The 25,367-nt window shown below is 64.3% G+C and overlaps 2 protein-coding genes across 2 annotated transcripts in view; both read left to right on the top strand.

Annotated features, from left to right (window-relative positions):
• Nucleotides 1-266: 266 nt before the first annotated feature.
• LOC118713985 (tumor necrosis factor receptor superfamily member 10A) lies at nucleotides 267-25,354 on the top strand. Its single transcript, XM_045578260.1, has 12 exons — nucleotides 267-348; nucleotides 2,696-2,804; nucleotides 3,161-3,289; nucleotides 17,253-17,367; nucleotides 18,401-18,477; nucleotides 20,223-20,333; nucleotides 20,845-20,883; nucleotides 21,287-21,318; nucleotides 22,178-22,312; nucleotides 22,613-22,768; nucleotides 23,116-23,154; nucleotides 24,603-25,354. Exons 1-12 carry the CDS (start codon nucleotides 271-273, stop codon nucleotides 24,729-24,731), a joined length of 1,149 nt encoding a protein of 382 aa, XP_045434216.1. The 5' UTR covers nucleotides 267-270; the 3' UTR covers nucleotides 24,732-25,354.
• CARS1 (cysteinyl-tRNA synthetase 1) overlaps nucleotides 21,913-25,367 on the top strand; it is a 29,290-nt gene continuing 25,835 nt past the window's right edge. Inside the window, exon 1 of the mRNA XM_045578256.1 lies at nucleotides 21,913-21,923. The gene's annotated coding sequence lies outside the window, so the exon portion shown is untranslated. The remainder of the gene's footprint in view (nucleotides 21,924-25,367) is intronic.

Raw genomic sequence — 25,367 nt, 5'->3', positions numbered from 1 at the left:
GGGCTGGGAGCCCAGCAGCCTCCAGAGCTGGTGACTAAGGGCAGACGTGTGAGGCGGGGAGGGCGGGCGTCTGATCTGAGATTTCCCTCAACCCCCTTGCGGTTACAGCAGGGGCAGTCCAGAGGCCGCCGGGAGGTAGGGAGCTCAGGTTAGCTGACTTCCTGGAAAAGGCGGTGCTGGACCTGGGTGGGAAGTGGGGGCGGGGGGGGGGGTTTGGAGTCACCGTTTAAAAGTCGGGGGAGCAGGAAGCACCTGGCTCAGAGGAGAGACATGGCCTGGAGGTCTATGGTTCTGTCCCTGCTGCTCCTGCTGCTGCCGCCTCCACCGCTCCTCCTCCTGGGCTCTCCGGTGGGCGCTCGGCGGGGCTGGGGGAGGTAGACCCACCAGCCGGGAGGGGGCGGGGGGGCAGGACGGAGTCTGAGCTCCAGAGTCTGGGATCCCGGGCTCGGCGCGGGGCGTGTGGGAGGCTGAGGGTGAGCATGGGCAGGCGGTCCCCGTGGCGGCCCCTGCCCCGGCTCTCCGGTGGCTGGATGGGGACCCCGGGCTGGGAGGCTGGACGGCGGGGAGGACTCGGCCAGGCCGGACTTCCTCCCACCTGCTGTGGAATGTGGAGTTTAGGGGCCTGGCACGGGAGAGGCAGGGGACAGGCGGAGGTTTCCGGAAAAGCAGCGCTGCTGGCTCAGGGCACCCTAAGATCCAGATCCCGAACCCCTCCGGCAACGAGATGTCGCTGAACGCATCATCGTCCGGCCGCTCCGTGTCCGTCCTATAGAATAAAAGGCTCATATGCATATGGTCCCCGCGACCAGGAGTTCGACCAGCAGGCAGGCTGGCCAACTGCCATGTCCCCTCTCCCCTGGCCAGGCTGGCCGGACCCCACCCATGCACGGATTCATGCACCGGGCCTATATCTACGCACACACACACACACACACACACACACACACACTCTGAGTGGCCAGATTGTTATCCATTCAGAGATCATCATAATCTGGCCATTCAGTGTATATACCAGAGAGAGGCCTGGTGCATGAAATTCGTGCAGGGGGTCCCCCCTCAGCCCAGCCTGCACCTTCTAGTCGGGGACCCCTCAGGGGACGTCCGACTACTGGTTTAGACCAGATCGGGCCTGAACTAGCAGGTGGACATCCCACTCACAATCCTGGGCCGCTGGCTCCTAACTGCCCCCCTTTCTCTCCCCCCCCCCCTGCCAGCTTGGTCACCCCCAACTGTCCCCCCTGCTGGCCTGGTTGCCCCTCACTGTTCCCCCTCTGCTGATCTGGTCACCCCTCACTGCCCACCCTCTGCCGATCTGGTTGTCCCTCACTGTCCCCCCTGCCAGCCTGGTCGCCCCTCACTGCCCCCCCACCCCCCCGCAGGCCTGATCACCCCACACAGCCTGCTGTGAGGGCGTTACTGTGAGGGCGTCCTGACCAATTTGCATATTACCCTTTTATTAGCATAGATTCCTGAGTTTCCTAACTACCGGCCTCTGTAGCGGACTCTCACAGCCCCCCTCATCCCCAGAATCAGTTCCATGGTTAGCTTAGATGGTATCTTCTTCCACCCTGGAGGGCCCTGGGGACCTCCCTCCAGCCAGGCTGTTCCGTCCTTGGCTTGGGCCGGCAGCTGGATGCCCTTAGGTAAATAGCTTTCCCAAGACCGGGCCACTGCGAGGGGCAGGACTGCAGGAATGCCCACACGAGGGTGCAAGGTCCGGCCGCCGGTGTCCTCGTCCTCCTCAAACGGAGTTAATCATCGGCTCACAAGATTGGGCAACAGAGGCAGGCCCCGGACAGATCCAGATCACTAGCACCCAGACACGTCCCCACCCCCTGGGCCGCGCGGCTGGGAGAGGCCGTGGTGATGGCGTCTCTATTTTTACTTTTTCCTGGAGGCCCGGCGCACAGGTTCATGCACGGTGGGCCCCTCCAGCGACTGGGCTGACAGGGCCCCCTCCCCGTCCGGATCGGGACTGGGCCAGCTGGCTGTGGGAATGCCCGTCCTTCTGCCAGGCTGCTGCTCGGGTCCCAGGGCCGGTGGGCACCGTCCCCAACCCCCCGCTTTCTCTCCTGCAATCGAGCAGAGTCACACGCGTGTGGCCCTCAACCAAGCAGTCACATCACCGTCGCTGCCCTGCCCCCCAACCTGTCAGCCGCCCCAACCCCAGCTGCTCTGTCCGGAGTGGGTGGCCGGGGCTCAGACCCGCTGAGGGGTTCAGCCTGCTCCTGCTTCTCCCGGGTCAGGCCCCCCAACCCCCGGGCACCCCGCCTGCTCCTGAGAGCTGCTGCCGGAGGCACGGCCACTGGCCAGCTTCTGGGCGTGGCCACCCCAGGTCATGCCTCTGCTGCTGCTGCTGCTGTTGTTGCTAAATCCTTCTCACATGTGAAACCTGCACGTGGGGACACGCGGGCACACGCGGGGACACACGGGGACGCGCTCCCCCGGGAAGGTGGGACGGGAAGGCCGAGGCCCCGCCTGTGGAGCCCGTGCACGTGTGACCCCGGCTCCTGGGCCGCCAGCACGGAGCCCGGCCCGTTTCCCGAGGCCGCGGCGTGCAGAGCCCGCACACGCGTGCCGGCTCCCGGGCGGTGCTCCGCGTGGGCGGCGTGCTCTGGCCCCGCAGGGGTGACCGGGAGGGACGGGGTGGGGGGTGGGGGCGAGGACGCGGTGTAACGGGGTCTCCTCTTTGCAGCTGACCCTGAGCACCTGGAGCAACCTGCCGTCTGAGCCGAGCCCCGGCAGCCGGTGCGGGCCTGGCGAGTACCCGTCTGCCCGGCACTGCTGCCAGCGCTGCCCCCCGGGTGAGCCGGGCGGGCTCTGCCCGCTGGCCCCTTGCGAGTGCCCGGCTAGCGGTGGCTCTGAGGGTGGCAGGGAGGAGGTGGCCTTCCCGGCCGGGCCCCGGGGCCCCTGGCGGCCAGGACGCCGGGCTGTGCCTGGGGCCTCAGAGGGGTGTCCTGGGTGGGGGCGGGTCCCTGGCGCCCCACACACAGCTGCCGGGGAGCAGTGCTTCGTCGTTTCCACGACCTGGAAACGCGCAGAGACCACTCGAATGCAAACGCCAGGGACGGGATTTGTCTTCTCACCGAGAGGCCGGGCGTGGAGGCTCACAGGGGGCGCCGCTGCCTGGCGGGTCTGACCGCGCCGCCCTCTTGCTCAGGTTACTACGTGGAGGAGCCATGCAGCAGCCCCCACACCCGGAGCGAGTGTGTGGCGTGTGACGCGGGGACGTACACGGGACACGCCAACGGCCTGCGGTCCTGCCTGCTGTGCACCACCTGCCGCCAGGGTGAGTCCCGGCCCCCGAGTCTTGACCTTGACCCCGAAGCCCCTTTTTTATTTTAACTTTTATTTTAATATACATTTTTATTGATTTTCCACCGAGAGGAAGGGAGAGAGATAGAGTTAAAAACATCAATCAGCTGCCTCCTGCACACCCCACACAGGGGATCAAGCCCGCAACCCTGGGCATGCGCCCTTTACCAGGAATCAAACCTAGACCTTTCAGTCCGCAGGCTGACGCTCTGTCCACCGAGCCAAACCAGCCAGGGCAGGAATATATATATTTTTTAATTAAAAATAAAAAGAAGCGTTTTCCAAAGGTCTAAACTTGAGAATAATTCAAAAAAGAAAAATCAATGGGAAAAATACCTGGAGTGGTGATTAACCAAATAACTAGACAAATAAGTGAGTGGATGGATGAATGAGAGAATGAATGAAATCGGTAAACATGTAATTAAGAGAGAAAGAGAGGGTCTGAGGAGTGGAGAGGTGGCCTCTCACATCCCAGAGCCGGGGCCGCCGTGGGGGAGGCGGCGGGGACTCCTGCCCGACGGGAGACGGGGATCGGGGCGCACGGGGAGAAACACGGTGCAGTGGGTGGCGTTCCCACGGGCCCACGCCACCCCCGCCCGCCGCCCGCCGCCCGCCTCCGCGGACCGGGCCGCTCTCCGTGTGTCAGCCGGCCGTGTGCGCCGTGTCCACTGGCAGGGAAGGCGGGTAAAGCGACACAGCGTCCCCCACGGAGACCAGCCCCGGTGCCTGAGCCGCCTTCCCCGCCCGCAGATCAGGAGATGGTGCGTGACTGCACCCCGACACGGGACCGGCAGTGCCAGTGCAAGCCCGGGGAGTTCTACTGCGCCTCGGGGCGCTGCCCGGAGACCTGCTACCGCTGCACCAGGTACCGGCCCGCCCGGGCCTGGCAGACCTGCCGACCCCTGGCCTGGCTGTGTCCCCCGTCCACCCCCGGGGCCACCGCCGCTCCCCCCAAAGCCCCCGGGGAGCCGGGCACAGAGGCCAAAGCTCAGGGGCCCCGCGGGGAGGGCGGGGCTGTGGGGGAGCAGAGGCCCAGGAGGGAGGCAGGTGGGAGCCATGGACGGTTCGGAGGGGCAGCTCCGGGCAGGGGAAGGGCCTGCTGGGGAGACGTGACAGCGGGAAAGCCCCTAGCAGAATGGCTCCCTTTTTAAAATAAATGGGTTTAATTGATGTCATAGAGGGAGGGAGAGGGAGAGAGAAACGTCAATGATGAGAGAGAATCATGGGCCAGTTGCCTCCTGCACCCGCACCCCTCCACCCCCCGCCCCCCACTGGGGATGGAACCCGCAACCCGGCTGTGCCCCGAGTGGGAACTGCACCGTGAGCCCCTGGGTCCCGAATCGGTGCTCAGCCCTGAGCCCTGCCGGCCGGCTCCCCGGGGTTCGGGGTCTCAGAGTGCGCCCCGCACTTGGAGCAGGTGGGGAGCCCCGCACAGGGGAAGGCGTGGGGCTGGGCTCAGAGGTCCCCGGGGCCCCCTCAGCTGTGCAGAGAGCTGTGAGCACCTGAGGCCTTCGCAAGTGAGGGCTGGTCCTGGGTCTGAACACGCCTCCCCTGACTTCAGAACATGCGACAGGAATGACAGGCCCTGGTTTGGTGGCCACGAGGAAGGACTCCCGATGGCCGAGCCCCTCCTCGTCCCAGGCCCCTCCCCGTCCCAGGCCCCTCCCCTCCCAGGCCTCTCCCCCTCCCAGGCCTCTCCCCCTCCCAGGCCCCTCCCCTCCCAGGCCTCTCCCCCTCCCAGGACCCTCCCCTCCCAGGCCTCTCCCCCACCCAGGACTCTCCCCTCCCAGGCCTCTCCCCCTCCCAGGCCTCTCCCCCACCCAGGACCCTCCCCTTCCAGGCCTCTCCCCTTCCAGGCCTCTCCCCCTCCCAGGCCCCTCCCCTCCCAGGCCCCTCCCCCTCCCAGGCCCCTCCCCTCCCAGGCCTCTCCCCCTCCCAGGCCTCTCCCCCTCCCAGGACCCTCCCCTTCCAGGCCTCTCCCCCTCCCAGGCCCCTCCCCTTCCAGGCCCCTCCCCTCTCAGGCCCCTCCCCCTCTCAGGCCCCTCCCCCTCTCAGGCCCCTCTCCCTCCCAGACCCGACTCCTCCCCTCCCAGGCCCCTCCCCTCCCAGACTCCTCCCCCTCCCAGGCCCCTCCCCTCCCAGGCCTCTCCCCCTCCCAGGCCCCTCCCTCTCTCAGACCCCTCCCCTCCCAGGCCCCTCCCCCTCCAAGGCCCCTCTCCTCCCAGGTCCCTCCCTCTCTCAGGCCCCTCCACTTCCAGGCCCCTCCCCTCCCAGGCCCCTCCCCTCCCAGGTCCCTCCCCCTCCCAGGCCTGCAGACAAGGCCGAGCAGCTTCCCCGGGAGGGACCTCTAAGCTCCCCCTGCGCCGCCCCCCCTCCCATGGGATGTGGGCCATGAGCTCTGAGAGGCGGGCTCTGGGGCCCTCCGGCTGCTGGGACAGCGCCCGGCCCGGGCAGAGGTGGCGGGGGAACAGTGGTGTCTCCCTCCCAGGTGCCCTGCGGGGAAGGTGGTCCTACAGGCCTGCAACGCCACGGCGGACACCCAGTGCGGCCCGGCCGACCCAGGTAAGGGGCTCCCGTCTGCGTGACCTGGACGTTCAGAAAACTCACCGTTTTATTTATTTAAATGTATTTTTATGGATTTCGGAGAGGAAGGGAGAGGGGGAGAGAGAGGCATCAGTGATGGAGAGAATCCCGGACCAGCTGCCTCCTGCTCGCCCCACACTGGGGATCGCGCCCGAACCAGGAGTGGAACCGTGACCTGGTTCACAGGCCCCCGCGGACCACCCTGCTGGGCCACGGCTAACTTCCGTGGCTCTGAGCATCGACCTGTGGCCCCGGAGGTCAGGGTTCGATTCCCCGCCAGGACACAGGCCTTAGCGGGGGGTGGATCCCCGTGGGGGCCGTGCAGGAGGCAGCCGGCGGTGATTCCCTCCGGTCACTGATGATTCTGTCTGTCTCTCCCAGTCCCTTTATGAAGTTAATAAAACGTCCACTTTTTGCAGAGGAAAACGTCAGATTTGGGTCCTGTTGGTCCCCGGGGACACAGCCTGCCCCAGGACGACCTGCAGGGGGCATCAGAGACCACTTCCTGCAGCTCCCCCGTGGCCGGGAGACCCCGGGAGCCCCTGAGGCGGACACAGGGCTCCGGGGGGGGGGGGGGGGGGGCGGTCAGCGCACCTGCCCTGGGGGTGCAGCCCCCGGAAGGCTCGCAGGCTGAACGGCCGCTGGGCCAGCGCGTGCAGATGCCGTTCGCTCGTTTGTCCTCCTTTTCTCGGCGTTCGCTTCCTTTTAGGGCCCACGTCCTGGGAACGAGAGCCCCGAGTCTGTCCCCCGGCTACTCATCCCTCAGCAGCACCTCCGCCCAGTCCCGCTCTTAGCAATGGCAGGAGGCCTTCTTGTTAAGGGTGACTGATGCTCCCGTGTGCATGCGTGTGTGCATACACGTGTGGTGCGTGTGCAGGTGCCCGTGTGTGCACGCCTGTGCTACACGTAGCTTCTCTATACCTCCTCGGCCGGCGAGCACAGGGCCGCGGTGCCCCGGCCCCGTCAGCCGGTGCTCGCGTCCTCCGGGCGCCTCCGGGCAGCGCGGGGCCGGGCCTGGGTCCCGGCTGCCGCGGGAGTGCCGCTGAGGCGTGTCTGCCCCCCCAGGGGCGGAGAGCAGGCACCGGCACATGTGGGCCGCGGGCTGGCTGTTCTCCTCGGTGCTCGGGGCCCTCGTCCTTCTCTACGCCTGGAAGCCGGAGGACGGAGGAGGCCGCTGCTGTCTCCCTGCAGGTGAGATTGGGCTGGGCCTCGGACGGGCGGGACGGGGCAGGCCCGGGCGCCGGGGGGAGGACGTGTGGGCCTCTGCTGGCCGGCTCCTGGGCTGAGGGCCTGGCTGGATTGGGGTCCCTCCTGCGCCAGGATGGGTGCCAGCGCCGAGGCCAGGCTGTGGGCAGGTCTGAGGGGCAGAGCCAGGGGCGCTGGGCTCGGGCTCCTGGAAGGTTCTGGAAGCAGAAAGCAGGGGCGAGGCACAGTGGCCCTTCCTGCAGCTTCCTGACCTGTGGGGGGGTGTGGGCGGAGGGGGGGTGATCGCTTCCGGATTGACCTCAGCTCAGAGAAACCTCCCGGCACCTCTGTGACAACCCGCCGCCTGTCTCCCCAGGACACGTCTCCACCGGACGCCCTTACAGAAGGGAGAGCCTGGTGAGTGGCGCCCAGGCCAGGCCGGCCCCGGAGGGGAGGTGCGGGACCCACTCCAGCGCCAGTGAGGCCCTCGCTGCCCGAGCGTCAGCCCAACTCGGCCGGGGGCCTGAGCCGCACGTGCCTTAGACTCTGGAGGGCCCAATCCACATGGGGAAACTGAGGCAGCGAGGCCCGCGGAGCCAGCCGTGAAGGCAGAGCTGAGAGTAGAGGCGGCCGGGCCCCCTGAGTGTGGGGTCTGCGGGCCCCTATCCTCTGGTGGGGGCGCCCGGGCTGACCCCTGACCCCGTCTCGCCTTTCCAGGTGCCCGGGAGCTCCGGCTGAGGTCCTGGTGGATCCCATGGGCGCACAGGGGCCACAGCCTGCGGCTGAGGAGCCAGGGAGACCGAGAGGCCGCCGCCCGCCTGGGCAACCAGCCGATGTCTCTCTCCCTCCCTCTCTCTCTCTCTCTCTCTCTCTCTCTCGCCCCCTCCCTCCACCCTTATACCCCTGTGGAGACTCCATGGGAACGTATCCTCATTAAAACGACAATGCGGAACCACCTCACACCTGTCAGAGTGGCTGTCACCAACAAGTCAATGACGACAAGTGCTGGCGAGGCCGTAGTATGGAGTTTCCTCAAAACATTAAGAATGGAACGGCCATTTGACCCCGTGATCCCACTTCTAGGAATATATCCAAGCAACTAGAAACACCAATCAGAAAGGACATAGGCACCCCTATGTTCACAGCAGCACAGTTCACCATTGCTAAGATTTGGAAACAGCCTAAGTGCCCATCAGCAGATGACTGGATTAGAAAACGGTGTACATGTACACAAGGAATACTACGCTGTGGTAAAAAAGAAGGAATTATTACCATTTGCAACAGCATGGATGGAACTGGAGAGCATTATGCTAAGTGAAATCAGCCAGTCAGAGAAAGAGAAATGCCACATAATCTCACTCGTTTGTGGATTATAATGAACAACATAAACTGATGAACAAAAACAGATCAAACCTCAGAGGGAAGGTAGGGGAGGGTGGGAGTAAGGGGGAGAGATCAACCAAAGGACCTGTGTGCATGCATATAAGCCTAACCAATGGACACAGACACCAGGGGGTTGAGGGCATGTGTGTGTGGGGGAGTGAGGGGACGATGGGGGGGGTATGACCCATATGTAATACCTTAATCGATGAAGAAATTAAAAAAAAAGTGTCCTTAAATGACGGTGTGTGTGGCCTGGCGCCAGGCTGGCCTTCTCGGCGGGCCGTGAGGTCTGGGACCCGGATGGAGGGCTGGGTCCTGGGAGGGCCGTTCGGACCGGAGGGAGGTCTGAGGCCCGGGGGGCGGACGGGCACCTCACCAGCACATTGGGTCATGGCAGGGTGGTCTGGGCTTCGGACGGAGAACTACACCCCTGGGACAGGACTGGGGTCTGTATTTGAGGCGGGGCCAGGTATAATCTTCGCGGCCGGCCATGATCTATGTCAACCCTGGATGGAGGTCTGGGTGTGTGTGTGTGAGTGTGTGTGACTGTGAGTGTGAGTGTGTGTGTGTGTGTGTGTGAGTGTGTGTGTGTGAGAGTGTGTGTGTGTGTGTGTGTATGTGTGTGTGTGACTGTGTGAGTGTGTGTGTGTGTGACTATGTGTGAGAGTGTGTGTGTGTATGTGTGTGTGAGTGTGAGAGTAACTGTGTGTGACTGTGTGTGTGTGTGAGACTGTGTGTGACTGTGTGTGTGAGTGTGAGTGTGTGTATGTGTGTGTAAATGTGTGTCTATGGGGGGAGTGTGTGTGTGTCTGTGAGTGTGTGTGTGAGTGTGTGTGTGTCTATGGGGGGAGTGTGTGTGTGTGTGTGTATAAGTTGGCACATGTGTTAAAATGCCTGTGAGTTGTTTTATTGTTTAAATACCCACAACAGGATAAAGGGCCAAGAATGAGAGGAGAGGGCGCCCTCCCAGGACCAGGCCCCTCAGCCCTGCAGCCGGGAGGCCGGAGGGAACCCCAGGCGCTCCCCGAGCCTGCCCTGCCCCGCCCGCCGGGCCCGCTGCCTAGGGGTGAGGCGCCGGACGCGGTGCGGGGCCAGCGGGACATTCGGAGACAGAATCCGCCCGGCCGGTGGCTCCGTGGCTGAGCGTCCATCTAGGACAGGAGGTCAGCGTTCCATTCCCGGTCAGGGCACAGGCCGGGGTGCGGGCTCCATCCCCAGTGGGGGCTGCAGGCGGCAGCCGGTCCGTGATTCTCTCCCATCGTGGGCGTTTCTACTTCTCTGCCCCTCCGGGCGGGGCCGGGGCCGGGCGCGGGGCCGGGGGGTGGGGGGGGTTGGGGGGCGGGGCCCGGTGCGGGCCTGGGCCGGGGCCGGGCGCGGGGCCGGGGCGGGGCAGTGCGGGGCGGGGCGGGGCGGCGGAAGGCGGGCGCGGGGCCGGGGCCGGGGCCGGGGCCGGGCGCGGGGCCGGGGCCGGGGCCGGGGCCGGGCGCGGGGCCGGGGCCGGGGCGGGGCGGGGCGGGGCGGGGCGGGGCGGGGCGGCGGAAGGCGGGCGCAGGGCCGGGGCCGGAGCCCATCAGCCTCGGGAGCCAGTCGCTCCGCCTCCGGCGGCCGTTCAGTCAGACCCGGGATGAGGTCGCGGCCGCAGCTCCTGCTCTTCCCGCTCCTGCTGCCGGCCTGGGTGAGGGCGCCGGGCGCGGGGCGGGTGGGTGCGGGGGGTGAGGGCGCCGGGAGGAGCCCCAGGGGCAGCCGCGGCGCAGCGTGCCCGCCCCCCCTCCTGTGCGGCCCGGGCGGGGGTGCGGGGGAGGGGGCTGGGGGGAGGGGGCCGGGGGGAGGGGGCCGGGGGGAGGGGGCCGGGGGGGCGGGGGGAGGGGGCTGGGGGGAGGGGGCCGGGGGGAGGGGGCCGGGGGGAGGGGGCCGGGGGGGCGGGGGGAGGGGTCCGGGGGGGGCGGGGGGAGGGGTCCTGGGGACTCTGTGGAGGAGGGGGGCGGGGGCCGGGGGGCGGGGGGGCCGGGGGGAGGGGTCCGGGGGGGCGGGGGGAGGGGGTCGGGGGGGCTCTGTGGAGGAGGGGCCGGGGGGAGGGGGCGGGGCGGGTGGGGGAGGGGGCCGCTGACAGGTGGGCCTGCGGACATGGGCGGCCCCCAGGGTGTTTAAAGGCTTCCTTTCTTTTTTAAAAAACACTTTATTGGTTTTTCAGAGAGGGAGGGAGAGGGATAGAGAGAGCAACACGCATCAGCGGCCTCCCGCCGCCGCCGCCTGGCTGGTGGCCGGTGGCGGCCGGGACCTCTGGCACCTCGCCGCCCCCACCCCCCGCGGGCTGGCGCCGGCCCGATCTGACCTGGGGGCCTCCGCCCTCCGCAGAGGGGCGCGTGGACACCCGTCCAAGAAACTCCGAGAGAAAAAAGGAAGCCGTCATGCGGTTTCACTGTTTTCTGTTTTCTTTTATTCCTCCTCCTCCTCCTCCTCCTCCTCCTCCTCCTCCTTTTTTTCTTTTTGTTAATCCTCACCCAAGGATATTTTTTTTACATTTTCGGAAGATTAAAAACAATTTTTTTTGAGCGACAGTGAGAGGGGAAGGGCGGGGGAGAGTGAGGGAGAGAGAGAAACATCTATGAGAATGTACACGCCCCCACCTGGGGGTGGGACCCAAAACCCAGGTGCATGCCCTTGACAGAATTGAATCCATGCTGACACTGACCACTGAGCCGCACCGGCCAGGACTAGTTTCCCAGTGAGTCCTTTTGTATGGCCTGAGGATGGCGATAGACATACCCCACGGCCCTCGGCAGGAGAGGGGCTCCCCACCCTGCTTCTCGGGGCGTGGATTGACAACCGTTCTTGGGGTGCTTGCCTGCCTCGCATGCTCACCTGGAAGTTACCACTGTCCCCGTGATTCCCGGGGACCCTGTGGGGCGTTGCTTTGAAACTATGGAAACATTCTTCCGTGCGCTCTCGCTTCGTAATGGTGGTTCTTACCGGGAACCATGTCTCCCGTGCTGTTTGCAAGCTGTGTTTCCTTCTTTTTTTTTTCTTTTTTTTAATATATTTTATTGATATTTCACAGAGAGGAAGGAAGAGAGAGAGAGAGCTGGAAACGTCGAGAGAGAAGCATCGACCAGCTGCCTCCTGCACACCCCCCACCGGGGATGTGCCCGCAACCAATGTACATGCCCTTGACCGGAATCGAACCAGGGACCTTTCAGTCCGCAGACCGAAGCACTACCACTGAGCCAAACTGGCTTCGGCCCTTCTTTTTAAAAATGTATATTTACCAGTATCGCCCTAGCTCAGTGGTCAGCAAACTCATTAGTCAACAAAGCCAACTATCAACAGGACAACGATTGAAATTTCTTTGGAGAGCCACATTTTTTAAACTTAAACTTCTAGCGCCACCTCAAAATAGATTCGCCCAGGCTGTGGTATTTTGTGGAAGAACCACACTCAAGGGGCCAAAGAGCCGCATGTGGCTCTCGTGAGCTGCGGTTTGCCCACCACGGTCCTGGCCAGGATGGCTCAGTGGATAGAGCGTCAGCCTGTGGACTGAAGGACCCCTGGTTTGATTCCAGTCAAGGGCACAGGCCCGGGTTGTGAGCTCGATCCCCAGCGTGGGGCATGTAGGAGGCAGCTGATCAGTGATTCTCTCTCCTCATTGATGTTGAGAGAGAGAGAGGGAGGGAGGGAGGGAGGGAAGGAGGAGGGAGGGAGGGAGGGAGGGAGGGAGAAAGAGGGACAATATCATGGATCAGTTTGCCTCCTGCACTCCCCACCGGGGATGGAGCCCACAACCCCGAAAGTGCTCTGACTGGGAATTACACTGTGACCTCCTGGCCACTGAGCGGTGCTGGGGGGGCCGAGGCTCCGCCTAAGCCCGTCTCCCTGGCTGATTTCAGGCGGCCTCGGCAGCCGGCTCGGAACCGGAACCGGAACCGGAACCGGGTGACCCCAACCAGCGTGCAGCCACCAGCCCCTCTGACCACCTCTGTGAGGCTGGTGAGTGAGCAGCCGCGTCCCCGAGCCCTCGCCTCCGCCTTCTGCTGCCTGCCCGGGAGGAGGACTCAGCCCTGGGCCGGAGGGAGGACTCAGCCCCTGGCCCAGAGGGAGGACTCAGCCCCTGGCCCGGAGGGAGGACTCAGCCCCTGGCCCGGAGGGAGGACTCAGCCCCTGGCCCGGAGGGAGGGAGGACTCAGCCCCTGGCCCGGAGGGAGGGAGGACTCAGCACCTGGCCCGGAGGGAGGGAGGACTCAGCACCTGGCCCGGAGGGAGGGAGGACTCAGCCCTGGCTCTGAGGGAGGGAGGACTCAGCCCTGGCTCTGAGGGAGGGAGGACTCAGCACCTGGCCCTGAGGGAGGGAGGACTCAGCCCCTGGCCCTGAGGGAGGGAGGACTCAGCACCTGGCCCTGAGGGAGGGAGGACTCAGCCCCTGGCCCTGAGGGAGGGAGGACTCAGCACCTGGCCCTGAGGGAGGGAGGGCTCAGCACCTGGCCCTGAGGGAGGGAGGACTCAGCCCCTGGCCCTGAGGGAGGGAGGACTCAGCCCTGGCTCTGAGGGAGGGAGGACTCAGCCCTGGCCCGGAGGGAGGACTCAGCCCTGGCCCGGAGGGAGGGAGGACTCAGCCCCTGGCCCAGAGGGAGGGAGGACTCAGCCCTGGCCCTGAGGGAGGACTCAGCCCTGGCCCGGAGGGAGGGAGGACTCAGCCCCTGGCCCTGAGCTGCAGGCGCCGGCCCTGGTGGGTGGGGGGAGCCTGGTGGGCAGGCCTCTCCCAGCACTTACCCGGCTGCACCCGCTCACCGCCCTCCCCCTCCGCTGACAGAGGGACGCTGCTTACTCAGCCGGAAGTGGGGGTGTGCCCAGGCCCCATGCTCCCCAGGAACCCCCTGTCAGGAGCCCGTCCCGTCGGGCAGTGATGTCAGGGCAGTGATGGGCACCCAGGCCCACCCAGGCTCATTCCGTCTCCGAACCAGCCCCCAGAGCAGTTGGGAGCCCCAGCTTCCAGGGCCTGCTCTGCCCGCCCTCCAGCCGCGCCCCCTTCTGGCCAGTCAAGGCCAGAACCCGGGCCCTGGAGCCTGGTCACACCCTGCGGCCCCCACGCCCGGACCCCACTGCACCCAGACCGGGGACCACATGGTCAGTGAGCCTGCCTCTTTGTAGGGGCCGACCACACCCCTGCTCCCCTCACCCTCCCCCCCCACCCAGCCCCCCCCCCCCCCCCCCCCCCCGCCTCCTGTCAGCCAGGAGCATCCTGGGGCTCCCCAGCTCAGGGACTGAACCCCCAGCCTCCGACCACTCACCTAACCCCCCCACACACACACACGCACACGCACACGCCATGCACACGCTGCACCCTCCGCGCACACACGTCTGAGCGGGCACACCCACAGGCGTGATGGGGGCAGCCGGTCCCACACCAGCTGGAGGGGCCGCGTGCGAGGCGTGGCTCTGGCTCCAGTGCAGCCTGGCCTGGCGGGCGCGGGGCTGCGGGCTCCAGGACGGCCTGGCCTGGCGGGCGCGGGGCTGCGGGCTCCAGGACGGCCTGGCCTGGCGGGCGCGGGGCTGCGGGCTCCAGGGCGGCCTGGCCTGGCGGGCGCGGGGCTGCGGGCTCCAGTGCGGCCTGGCCTGGCGGGCGCGGGGCTGCGGGCTCGGGGCTGCGGGCTCCAGGGCGGCCTGGCCTGGCGGGCGCGGGACTGCGGGCTCGGGGCTGCGGGCTCTGGCGGGCGCGGGGCTGCGGGCTCCAGGGTGGCCTGGCCTGGCGGGCGCGGGGCTGCGGGCTCCAGGGCGGCCTGGCCTGGCGGGCGCGGGGCTGCGGGCTCCAGGGTGGCCTGGCCTGGCGGGCGCGGGGCTGCGGGCTCCAGGGTGGCCTGGCCTGGCGGGCGCGGGGCTGCGGGCTCCAGGGCGGCCTGGCCTGGCGGGCGCGGGGCTGCGGGCTCCTGCGGGCGTGGCCAGGCTGCCCCAGGAGCTGCAGAGCGCCCCGGGTGTCGGCGTGGGGAAGATGCAGGCTCCAGTGTGCACGCCCGCATCTCTCTTAGCCGACCTGCAGGATGTCCATAAAGGCCCAGGGGTGAGGCAGGTCCCGGTTCCTGGGACACATGTAGCCGAGGCTCAGTCCAGAACATTCCAAGGCGACAGGAGGCCAGGGTTGGCGCTGTGCGAGGGGAGGGGCCTGGCCTCGGGGACCAGGAGGGGTCGGTGCCAGGCCCCATCTCACCTCTGTGCCTCCCCCTCCTCCCCTCTGTGCCTCCCCTCTGTGCCTCCCCTCTGTGCCTCCCCCTTCTCCCCTCTGTGCCTCCCCTCTGTGCCTCCCCCTCCTCCCCTCTGTGCCTCCCCGCATCAGGCCACTACCTCACGGAGGACTGCTATATGGGCCAGGCCAGGATGTGCTGTCCGTGCCCCCCCGGGACCTTCCTGAGCCACCCCAACAAGGAAGCGTCCTGCAGGCCGTGCACCCCGTGCAGGAAAGGTAAGCGGGCGCCGTCAGGCGTGGGGTCTGTGTCGGGTAGAGCACCCCACCCCCTGGACCTGGCGGGCGTCGCCCACAGGGAGATGGGGGGCAGGGGCGCTGGCTGCGGAGCGCCATGGGGGCAGGTGGGCCGAGCGAGGGGGCAAAGCGGCCATGGAGAGGACGAGGCGGCGCACAGGACCCGTGTCCAGGATGCAGGCGCCCTCCCGTCGGTGCGGAAGGTGGAAGTGAGCTAAAATAACAGCAGCAGCACGATGATGACGACAGAACATAAGTGAAGTGCGGAGACAAAGGCACGGCAGCCAGGGCGAGGCCTGAGCGATGGGCGGGCGCACCAGGAGCCCTGGGGCCCTTGGGTGCGGGGCCCAGTGCGTGTGTCCTTCGTGCTCCGGGTCAGGGCACGGTCCAGGCTGCTGTACACTCCCCAGCGGGGAGCGTGCGGGAGGCAGCCGGTCCGGTCCGTGCTTCTGACTCTCTCCGTCTCCCGGGCAATCAGTGCGGACAGCCCTGGTCGGTCGGGCTCGGTGGGTGAGGCTCAGCGGGGACGGAGGGGGCGGGCTTGTTGGGTTGTGGGTGGCGGCCTCTCATCACTGTGTCTCTCTCACACATCGCCCTTCCTCTCTGTCTCTCCCTTCCCTTCCACTCTCTCTAAAAAGAAAACAGCGGGGCCTGGCCCCATGGCTCAGTGGTTGAGCATCAACCAGTGAGCCAGGAGGTCATGGTTCCTCCCGGTCAGGGCAGTTGCCCAGGTTTCCGATCCCGGGTAGGGGGCAGCAGGAGGCAGCCAGTGTATGATTCTCTGTCCTCATTGATATTTCCCTCTCCCGTCCTCGCTGAAATCAATAAGGATATATATATATATATATATATATATATATATATATATATATATATTTATATAAAGAGTAATATGCAAATTAACCATCACTGCACTCCACAAAGCCACGCCCACCAGACAGTCAGAGTGAGTATGCAAATAAACCCCAACCAAGATGGCTACAGCCACAGAGAGCAAAAGGGGGGCATTTCCTCGGCAACGGAAGAAGCCAAGCTTTCCGCCTGCCCTTGCCGCCTAGGCCTCCACTCAAGGCTCCGCAGTTTCAGTTGTAGAAGGTAAACAAATCTGCCTCGGAGCAAGCAGGGGGCTTGGCTCCGGATCCAGGCCACAAAGTTTCAATTGTAGAAAGTAAATAAATTCCAGATACCAGGGCCTCCACTTGGGTTGTCGGGGGGCGTGGCTGGCCTGCAAACCACACAGGCTCCTTGCTCAGGCTGCCCCACGCCCCAAGGGAACCCCACCCTGATCCAGGACACCCTTCAGGGCAAACCAGCTGGCCCCCACCCATGCCCCAGGCCTCTATCCTATCTAATAAAAGAGTAATATGCAGATTAACCATCATTCCAACACACAATATGTCTGCCCCCATGTGGTCAAAGATCCTGCCCCTATGTGGACACAAGATGGCCACCATAAGATGGCCTGCAGGGGAGGGCAGTTAGGGGTGGCCAGGCCGGCAGAGGAGGGAAGTTGGGGGCAAACAGGCTGGCAGGGGAGCAGTTAGACATCAATCAAGCTGGCATGGGAGTGGTTAGGGGGTGATCAGGCTGGCAGGCGAGCAGTTGGGAGCCAGCAGTCCTGGATTGTGGGAGGGATGTCTGACTGCCCATTTAGGCCCGATAACACTGGGATCAGGCCCAAACGGGCAGTCGGACATCCCTTGAGGGGGCCCAGATTGGAGAGGGTGCAGGCTGGGCTGAGGGACCATACCCTCCCACCCCCATGCACCAATTTCTCACGTGATTTTGAGGTGCATGTGGGGGGCGGGGACTTGACTCGGCCCCGTGGTGAGCCCCAGATTCTGACAGCAGGAAGGTTTTCATATATGTTTTACTAGTTTTCTTTAATCTCTGACACTTCTATTTTAGAGAAAGGGCAAATACCAATATTTAATTATTTCCTCTAATTAATCCCCTTCTAAAGTGCACGGATTTACCGGCCTCAGTAAACATGTAATTAAGAGAGAAAGAGAGGGTCTCTGAGGAGTGGAGAGGTGGCCTCTCACATCCCAGAGCCGGGGCCGCCGTGGGGGAGGCGGCGGGGACTCCTGCCCGACGGGAGACGGGGATCGGGGCGCACGGGGAGAAACACGGTGCAGTGGGTGGCGTTCCCACGGGCCCACGCCACCCCCGCCCGCCGCCCGCCTCCGCGGACCGGGCCGCTCTCCGTGTGTCAGCCGGCCGTGTGCGCCGTGTCCACTGGCAGGGAAGGCGGGTAAAGCGACACAGCGTCCCCCACGGAGACCAGCCCCGGTGCCTGAGCCGCCTTCCCTGCCCGCAGATCAGGAGATGGTGCGTGACTGCACCCCGACACGGGACCGGCAGTGCCAGTGCAAGCCCGGGGAGTTCTACTGCGCCTCGGGGCGCTGCCCGGAGACCTGCTACCGCTGCACCAGGTACCGGCCCGCCCGGGCCTGGCAGACCTGCCGACCCCTGGCCTGGCTGTGTCCCCCGTCCACCCCCGGGGCCACCGCCGCTCCCCCCAAAGCCCCCGGGGAGCCGGGCACAGAGGCCAAAGCTCAGGGCCCCCGCGGGGAGGGCGGGGCTGTGGGGGAGCAGAGGCCCAGGAGGGAGGCAGGTGGGAGCCATGGACGGTTCGGAGGGGCAGCTCCGGGCAGGGGAAGGGCCTGCTGGGGAGACGTGACAGCGGGAAAGCTGCTAGCAGAATGGCTCCCTTTTTAAAATAAATGGGTTTTGCTGAAACTGGTTTGGCTCAGTGGTAGAGCGTCGGTCTGCGGACTGAAAGGTCCCTGGTTCGATTCCGGTCAAGGGCATGTACCTTGGTTGTGGGCACATCTTCAGTAGGGGGTGTGCAGGAGGCAGCTGGTTGATGTTTCTCTCTCATCAACGTTTCTAGCTCTCTATCCCTCTCCCCTCCTCTCTGTAAAAATCAATAAAATATATTATAAAAAGAATAGAATAAAAAATAAGTAAATGGGTTTTAATTGATGTCAGAGAGGAAGGGAGAGGGAGAGAGAAATGTCAATGATGAGAGAGAATCATGGCCGGCTGCCTCCTGCGCCCTGCCGGGGAGGGAGCCTGCATCCCGGGCCTGTGCCCTCCCGGGAGCCACACCGTGACCTCCAGGTCCTAGGCCGACGCGCAGCCCTGAGCCCGGCCAGTGGGCAGAGCAGCGCACTTTTGTGAGGCGCGTTGTAGGCCCTTCAGTGCGACTCAGACCAAGTAGAGCCGTGGCCCTGGGACCCGGCAAGTCCAAAGCAGGGGCCGCCTGCAGGTCCGGTTCGATCAGGTCCGGCTTCTCTCCGCTCTCTCGCCTGCCTGGTTTCCATGGGCCTCCTCTCGGGGCTGCTCCCTCTCGGTTTGGTCCTCAGAGCCACACCCCGGGTGCCCCAACTCCCCGCTGTGGGCCCCCGGGGAGGGGCCGGCTGGGCGGGCAGTGATGCTGGGTCCTTCGCTCCTTCCTCTCAGCTGTCCCGGCGCCACCCTGCGTAACTGCACCGCCACGACGGACACCGTGTGCGCCCCGGGAGCCCCGGCACAGCCAGGTGAGCGGACTCTTCCAGGGGCAGCCGCCTCTGCACAGGGCCCCGTGCAGCTCTGCCCCGGAGGACTGAGGCTGCCGGTGGGGAGTGGCGTGCGTGGCTTTATTTGTCTACCTATTTTTTAATTTAATCTTTATTGTTCACATTATTACAGTTGTTCCTCCCTTTTCCCCCCATAGCTCCCCTCCACCCGGTTCCCTCTCCACCCTCTGCCCTTACCTCCCCACACTGTCCTCAGCCACAGGTGCACAGTTTTCGTCCAGTCTCTCCCGCACCCACACCCTTTCCCCTGAGAATTATCAGTCCACTCCCATTCTATGCAGCTGATTCTATTATATTCACCAGTTTATTCTGTTCATCAGACCTTAAATTCACTTGATTTTTAGATTCACTCGTTGATAGATAGGCATTTATTGTTTATAATTTTTACCTATATCTTTCTTCTTCCTCTTCTTAAAGAATGCCTTTCAGCATCCTATATAATAAAACGGTAACGTGAAAATTGACTGTTACTCCAACACACAAAATGGCTGCCCGCATGTGGACACAGGATGGCCACCACAAGATGGCAAGCAGGAGAGGGCAGTTGGGAGGGACCAAGCCTGCAAAGGAGGGCATTTGGGGGTGACCAGGCCTTCAGGGAATGGCAGTTGGGGGGAGACTCAGGCCCACAGGGGAGGGCAGTTAGGGGTGACCAGGCCTTCAAAGGAGGGCAGTTAGGGGTAAACAGGCTGGCAGGGGAGCAGTTAGGCATCAATCAGGCTGGCAGGGAGTGGTTAGGTGTCGATTAAGCTGGCAGGGGAACAGCTCGGGGGTGATCAGGCTGACAGGCAGAAGCAGTTAGGGGCAAACAGGAAGGCAGGCTGGCGAGCAGTTGGCAGCCAGTAGTCCTGGATTGTGAGAGGGATGTCCAACTGCCCATTTAGGCCTGATGCTACTGGGATCTGGCCTCAGTGGTTAGTCAGACATCCCTTGAGGGGTTTGGTGGTGATGAACTCCTTTAGCTTTTTCTTATCTGTGAAGTTCTTTATCTGACATTCCATTCTGAATGATAGCTTTTCGGGGTAGAGTAATCTTGGTTGTAGACTCTTGCTATTCGTCACTTTGAGTATTTCCTTTGACTCCCTTGTAGCCTGCAGTGAGAAATCAGCTGATAATCATATGGGTGCTCCCTTGTAGGTAATTATCTTTTCTTGCTGCTTGTAAGATTCTCTCTTTGTCTTTTGCTCTTGGCATTTTAATTATGACGTGTCTTGGTATGGTCCTTTTTGGGCTCCCTTTGTTTGGGGTTTTGTGCGCTTCCTGGACTTGTAAGTCTATTTCTTTCACCAGGTGGGGGACGTTTTCAGTATCTTGTTCTCTCTCTTCTTCTGGCACCCCCATAATTTTGATGTTGGAACGCTTGAAGTTGTCCCAGAGGCTTCTTACACTATCTTCAACTTTTTGGATTCTTCTTTTTCCTGGCTCTGCTTGGTGCTGTAATGTCACCATGGGGAAACCAGGCCCCCGAGCGGTCTCAACAGCTGGCTTCTGGGCTGGCCCTGCCCTGTCCCTCGGGCTGCCGTGGCTGGGCCTTCCCGCAGTCACCATGGGGTTCTCTCCCTCGTCCCACCTTCGGGCGTGGCTGCCTCACCAGAGCCCCACCCTGGACACGGGCCTTTGCCCCTCTCCTGGGAGGGCGGCCCCTGCAGGGGTGTGACCCTCCATGAGGGACACCTTACCTGCTACAGCGCTCTCTGTGCCCCCAGGACCTTCAGCCTGTTCCCTCGCCTTGGTGGTGTCTGTGGCGACCCTTGTCATCGTCGTCGTCGCCTTCATCGTCGCCGTCGCCGTCGCCATCGCCTGTTGGCGGAGAGGAGGTAAGCGGAGGAGAGCGCTCGGAGGAGCGGGCAGCAGCCTGGCCGGAGCCCGGCGGGTTCCTGGCCGGCCTTTCCCTTAGAATGCCGCTGCGCCCACCTTCTTACCCGCTTTTACTCGTTTTTACTGAGTCAGAGCGGAAGGGAGCGGGGGAGCGGGGGAGCGGGAGAGTAACACCCGCGAGGAGAGAGAGTCACGGACCGGCTGCCTCCTGCACGCCCCCACGGGGATGGAGCCCGCAACCCGGGCCTGTGCCCTGTCTGGGAATTGAACCCTGACCTCCTGGGTCATAGGTCAACCCTCAGCCCCTGGGCCGCACCGGCCGGGCTGGGTTCACTCTCTGACTCGGGGCCCGTGCCGTGTGCTGGTGCCGCTGACCGGGTGCCGGCTAAGACCTCGGCCACGCGGCAGCTGCAGACGGCGGGCATGGGGGGCGCATGGGGGGAGGCTGGGAGAGCCCGGGCCGTGGGGGCGGGGAGGGCTCCGAGGACACGCACGTCCGTGTGCCCACAGGGGTGCCGCTGCCCCAGTGGCTGTGCCGTTTCACCAAACGTAAGTACTTTCCCTGCGGAGGACGCTCGGCCTGGCCTCTCGGAAGCCCGTGTCCTGCTGGTCCCGTCCCCCCCCTCCCGCTCCCCGCCGCCCCCCCTCCACGGTAGCTCATTCTCCAGTGTGACGGGGCTGGGGCGGGCCTGCATGTGCCACATTCCCTCCGGCTGCACCAGCTCAGACAGCTCCCGGGGGTGCCCAGGCGGCAGGCTCTGGGGTGGGCGGAGGCCGAGGCCGGGACCACTTGCCTGGGGGCGGAGGGGAGGCCCGGACGCGATGGTGTCACCGGTGGTGGAGGTCCAGCCCACCGCCTCTGGCGGGGTCAGGGCGGGCCGGGCCTCAGTGACCCACGGCATCGGCGGCAGCGCCTGTGCCTTCACCTGCTTCTCTCCCGTCTGGTTTTCAGCAGCGTCGGTGGAGCCCGGCAGCCACGGCCACGTGAGTGTCTCCCTGGACGTCCCGGCAGCCTGGAGGGCAGGGGAGACAGCGGGCGGGGAGGCCGCCGGCCCGCCTGGTGCCCAGTGCAGCTTTCGGGGGCGTCGAGCCCCGAATGTGGGCCGGACGGAGGGGCCCGCACGCCCGGGCGGCCGTGTGGAGACGGAGGCGCAGGGCCGAGGGCTTCTTACCGGTCTCCCGGGCTCTCAGACAGCAGCCATTGTCGGGACTGGGCCAGCAGCCCACCCTGCGGGGCCTGTGGGGCTGCCTGGAGGCCCTGGGGTCCTCCGGCCCAGCCTGCCGCCCCCGGGGTGTCTGCTCGGCCTCTGCACTCCCCAGCCTCCTCCCCGGTGTCGCTCTGAAGGTCCTCACCGGGACCTCCGCACCCGGCAGGGCCCCTGCAGCGGCAAAGCCCCCATTTCCAAACGAGGCCCCGTCACAGGCCCGGGGCGGGCGCGGGCACGTCTTTCTGCGGTCACCGTTCAGCCCTGTCTTTAAAAAAAGTTTTATGGGTTTCAGGGAGAGGAGGGGAGAAAAACATGGATGATGCCCGGCCAGTATGGGTCAGTGGATAGAGCGTTGGCCTGCAGACTGAAGGGTCCCGGGTTCGATTTTGGTCAAGGGCGCTCAGCCACTGGCCACGCCGGCCGGGCGCCACCTGGTGTTGGGCCCGTGCTGGAACCTGAGCTCATGGGGTGTTTTTCTCTAAAAGGCACAGCCCCTCTCCTCTGACCCTCAGGCCATGTGGCCTGTGCCCCCCCACCTCCCCACACACAGAGTGTCTCGGGGGGCTGTGCCGCGGCTCCTGTCACACAGGAACGGCTTGGTCCTTTAGTCACTTGGCAACATCCATCTCGTCCAGATCCTGAAAACCACGGACCCTGAGAGCGGCCTCCCAGCCCCCAACGCAGAGACCACACAGCTGCTGAGGGAGGCCTCCACCCTGACGCCCGGGGCCCAGACCCGCCCGGGACCCTCAGCCGACCCCGACCCCGACTCCGACCCCGACCCCGACCCTGACGCCGACCCCGACCCTGACCCTGACACTGACCCGGACCCCAACCCTGACACCGACCTGGACCCTGTCCTCGACCCCGACCCTGACCCTGACACTGACCCGGACCCTGACCCTGACACTGACCCGGACCCCGACCCCGACCCTGACACCGACCTGGACCCTGTCCTCGACCCCGACCCTGACACCGACCCTGACCCTGACCCTGACACCGACCTGGACCCTGTCCTCGACCCCGACCCTGACCCTGACCCTGACACTGACCCGGACCCCGACCCCGACCCCGGGGCAGGAGTGGAGCTGCAGGTGGAGGTGGAGGTGGAGGTGGAGGGAGGCGGCCGGGAAGCCCCAGAGCCGGCGCCCCCGTCTCCTGCTGCCGCTGCGCCTGGGGCCCTGACCTGGGCCGAGGCAGCCGCCGGCCTCCGTCCCCCGGAGCAGGTGAGGGGCCTGGGCGGGCGGGCGGGGGGACCGCGATGCACCCCGTCTCTGCTGTCTCGTTCATGCGGCGTCCTCCCTGCCAGCGAGTCTGTCCGTCACCGGGACCCGCCGTGCTGGGCCAGGGCCTCCGTTCCCTCCTTCCACTCAGCCGCCTTCGCCCTTGGGGGTTAGGGCGCCAGGATCTCTGGGGGCAGCAGTCCCACCCCACCTGCTGTCCAGGGACAGGGGCCCAGGAGGGCCCCGCTGCCAGGGCTGACACCTGCCCCCCCCCCCGCCCCGCCCCCGCCCCCGCTGTGCCCCCACAAAGCCGCCAGGCTGTCCTGGGACAATGGCTCTTCTCTCCTCAGGAACATAAATGCCTGTTTGGTGAAGGACACGCCCTGACGGTAAGTCTTCCATCTCCCGTCTCCGGTCTCCGTCTGGCTCTGTGGGGATTGCTGCGCGGGGCTTCTCGGTGTTCTCGGCACTCACTCTCACTTTCACCGATGACCCTGGGGAGATGGGCCTTTTTCCAGGATAAGTTTTGGTCCTAAAGCAGCGGTTCTCCACCTTCCTAAGGCCGCGCCCTTTCACAGCTCCTCATGTGGTGGTGACCCCAGCCATGAAAGTATTTCCGTTGCTACTTCATCACTGTAATGCTGCTACTGTTATGAGTCGTAATGTAAATATCTGTACATTCCGATGGGCTTAGGCCAGTGGTCAGCACACTCGTTAGTCCACAGAGCTAAATCTCAACAGGACGACGATTGAAATTTCTTTTGAGAGCCAAAATTTTTACACTTAAACTATATAGGTAGGTACATTGTTATTAACTTAATTAGGGTACTACTCCTAAGCTGGCCTTTGCCAAAAACTCAAGGGGCCAAAGAGCCGCATGTGGCCTGAGAGCCGCAGTTTGCCGACCACTGTCTTAGGCGACCCACAGGCTGAGAACGGCTGCTGTGGAGCCTCAGACCATCGGAAAACACAGGTATTTACAGTACGATTCGTTAACAGCAGCAGCATCACAGTGATGAAGCAGCAACGGGAATAACTCTATGGCTGGGGTCACCACCACCAGGAGCCGCGCTGAAGGGCCGCGGCATCAGGAAGGCTGAGACCACCGTCCGGAAGGAAGGTGGTGGGCTGTGTGGTGTGAGGATGCATGCGCGTTTCTGAGGAGACCATGCGTGGCTGCCGGGCACACTCTGGGACCTGGCCTGCAGGCCCTCCTGGCTGTGGGCTGCTGTTGCTGGTGCAAGAGGAAGACTGCTTTTTAAAATCCACATTTTTATTGATGTCAGAGAGGGAGGGAGAGGAGGGAGAGAGAGAGAAACATCAGTGATGGGAGAGAATCATGGATCGGCTGCCTCCTGCACGTCCCCCACTGGGAATAGAGCGTACATCCTGGGCACCTGCCCTTGACCGGAATCGAATCCGGGACCCTTCAGTCCACAGGCCGATGGTCTATCCACTGAGCCACACCAGCCGGGCTGCCAGGTGCTTTCTGGAACCCCATCCTCTCGGCAGCTCCGGGAGACCCCCCCCCCCACTTCACAGGTCAAAGTGCAGCAACCCGGAGCCCACGAGGCTGCAGACGCCGTCCAGCCTCCGGTCCCAGCAAGGCTCGCCCTTATCCGTCCCACGGGCCCCGCTCCTCTGGGACTGGAGAGGAAGCCCGGGGCAAACCCGTTCCCCTGTCCCAGGGTGCCGACTCCCAGATCCTGGGTCCCTCTGCCAGGTCATGGGCTGCCGGCTGCGGGCTGGGGGCAGCAGGTGGGGGGCCACCCCAGGTCCTGGCCACACGCGCCTTCTGGAGTGTGAGGCCCATCTTCCTTCTGATTTCCCTTTTCAGCCCCCGATAGGCTCCCTGGTGAACTTGGACCTCAGGCCCCAGGATGGGACCAGAGCTCGTGCTGGCCGGAAGGAAATGGCTGCAGGACCTGTGACCTTCTGTGCCCTGGAACCTGTGGCCGTGCTGTGAGATGCTGCTCGCTGGAAGGCCCGGCCGGGAGGGAGCCAGCCGTTTGTGCTCCCGGCGGCCTGCACACCACCAGAACCATCTCAGATCACTGACCAGCTACCTCCTGCACACCCCCTACCGAGGACTGAGCCCACATGTGACCTTGACCAGTATCGAGCTCAGGATCCTTCAGTCCATAGGCTGGTGCTCTATCCTCTGAGCCATGGTCTGAGACCCTTTTTAAGTGCCTTACTAAGAGGTTCTTTTAGCCGAAGGTTGTGACTTAATACATCCTTCGACACCTGAAGGATGGAGGCGGAGGGGGAGGGGGAGGGGGTGGCGGGGAAGAGATCAACCAGAGACCTCAGTGCACCGAATCCTGCTTTCCCACCAGAAGTGATGTGCACGGAATTCGTCCCTTCCAGCCCCAGAGGACACTCCTATTACAACCTTTTTATATGCAGCTCATGTCTTTTTACAGTTGAAATATAGTAGCAACCATACTCGGGTAAAAACTGCTTTTTGAATTTTAACCCCTCTAGTCTGGCTCCTGCACCTGATTAACACAGGATATTTACCTCAGCTTCCAGGTGGAGACCTGGAGGCTAAGGCAGTTTTCCCTTGCCCGGGGCCAGGCCCACAGGAGATTGATTCCCA

Source organism: Pipistrellus kuhlii, unplaced genomic scaffold (assembly GCF_014108245.1).
Source record: "Pipistrellus kuhlii isolate mPipKuh1 unplaced genomic scaffold, mPipKuh1.p scaffold_m20_p_91, whole genome shotgun sequence".
NCBI classification, from domain to species: domain Eukaryota; kingdom Metazoa; phylum Chordata; class Mammalia; order Chiroptera; family Vespertilionidae; genus Pipistrellus; species Pipistrellus kuhlii.
Note: the sequence above shows the minus strand (reverse complement) of the source record. Positions and strands in the feature narration are given on the sequence as shown.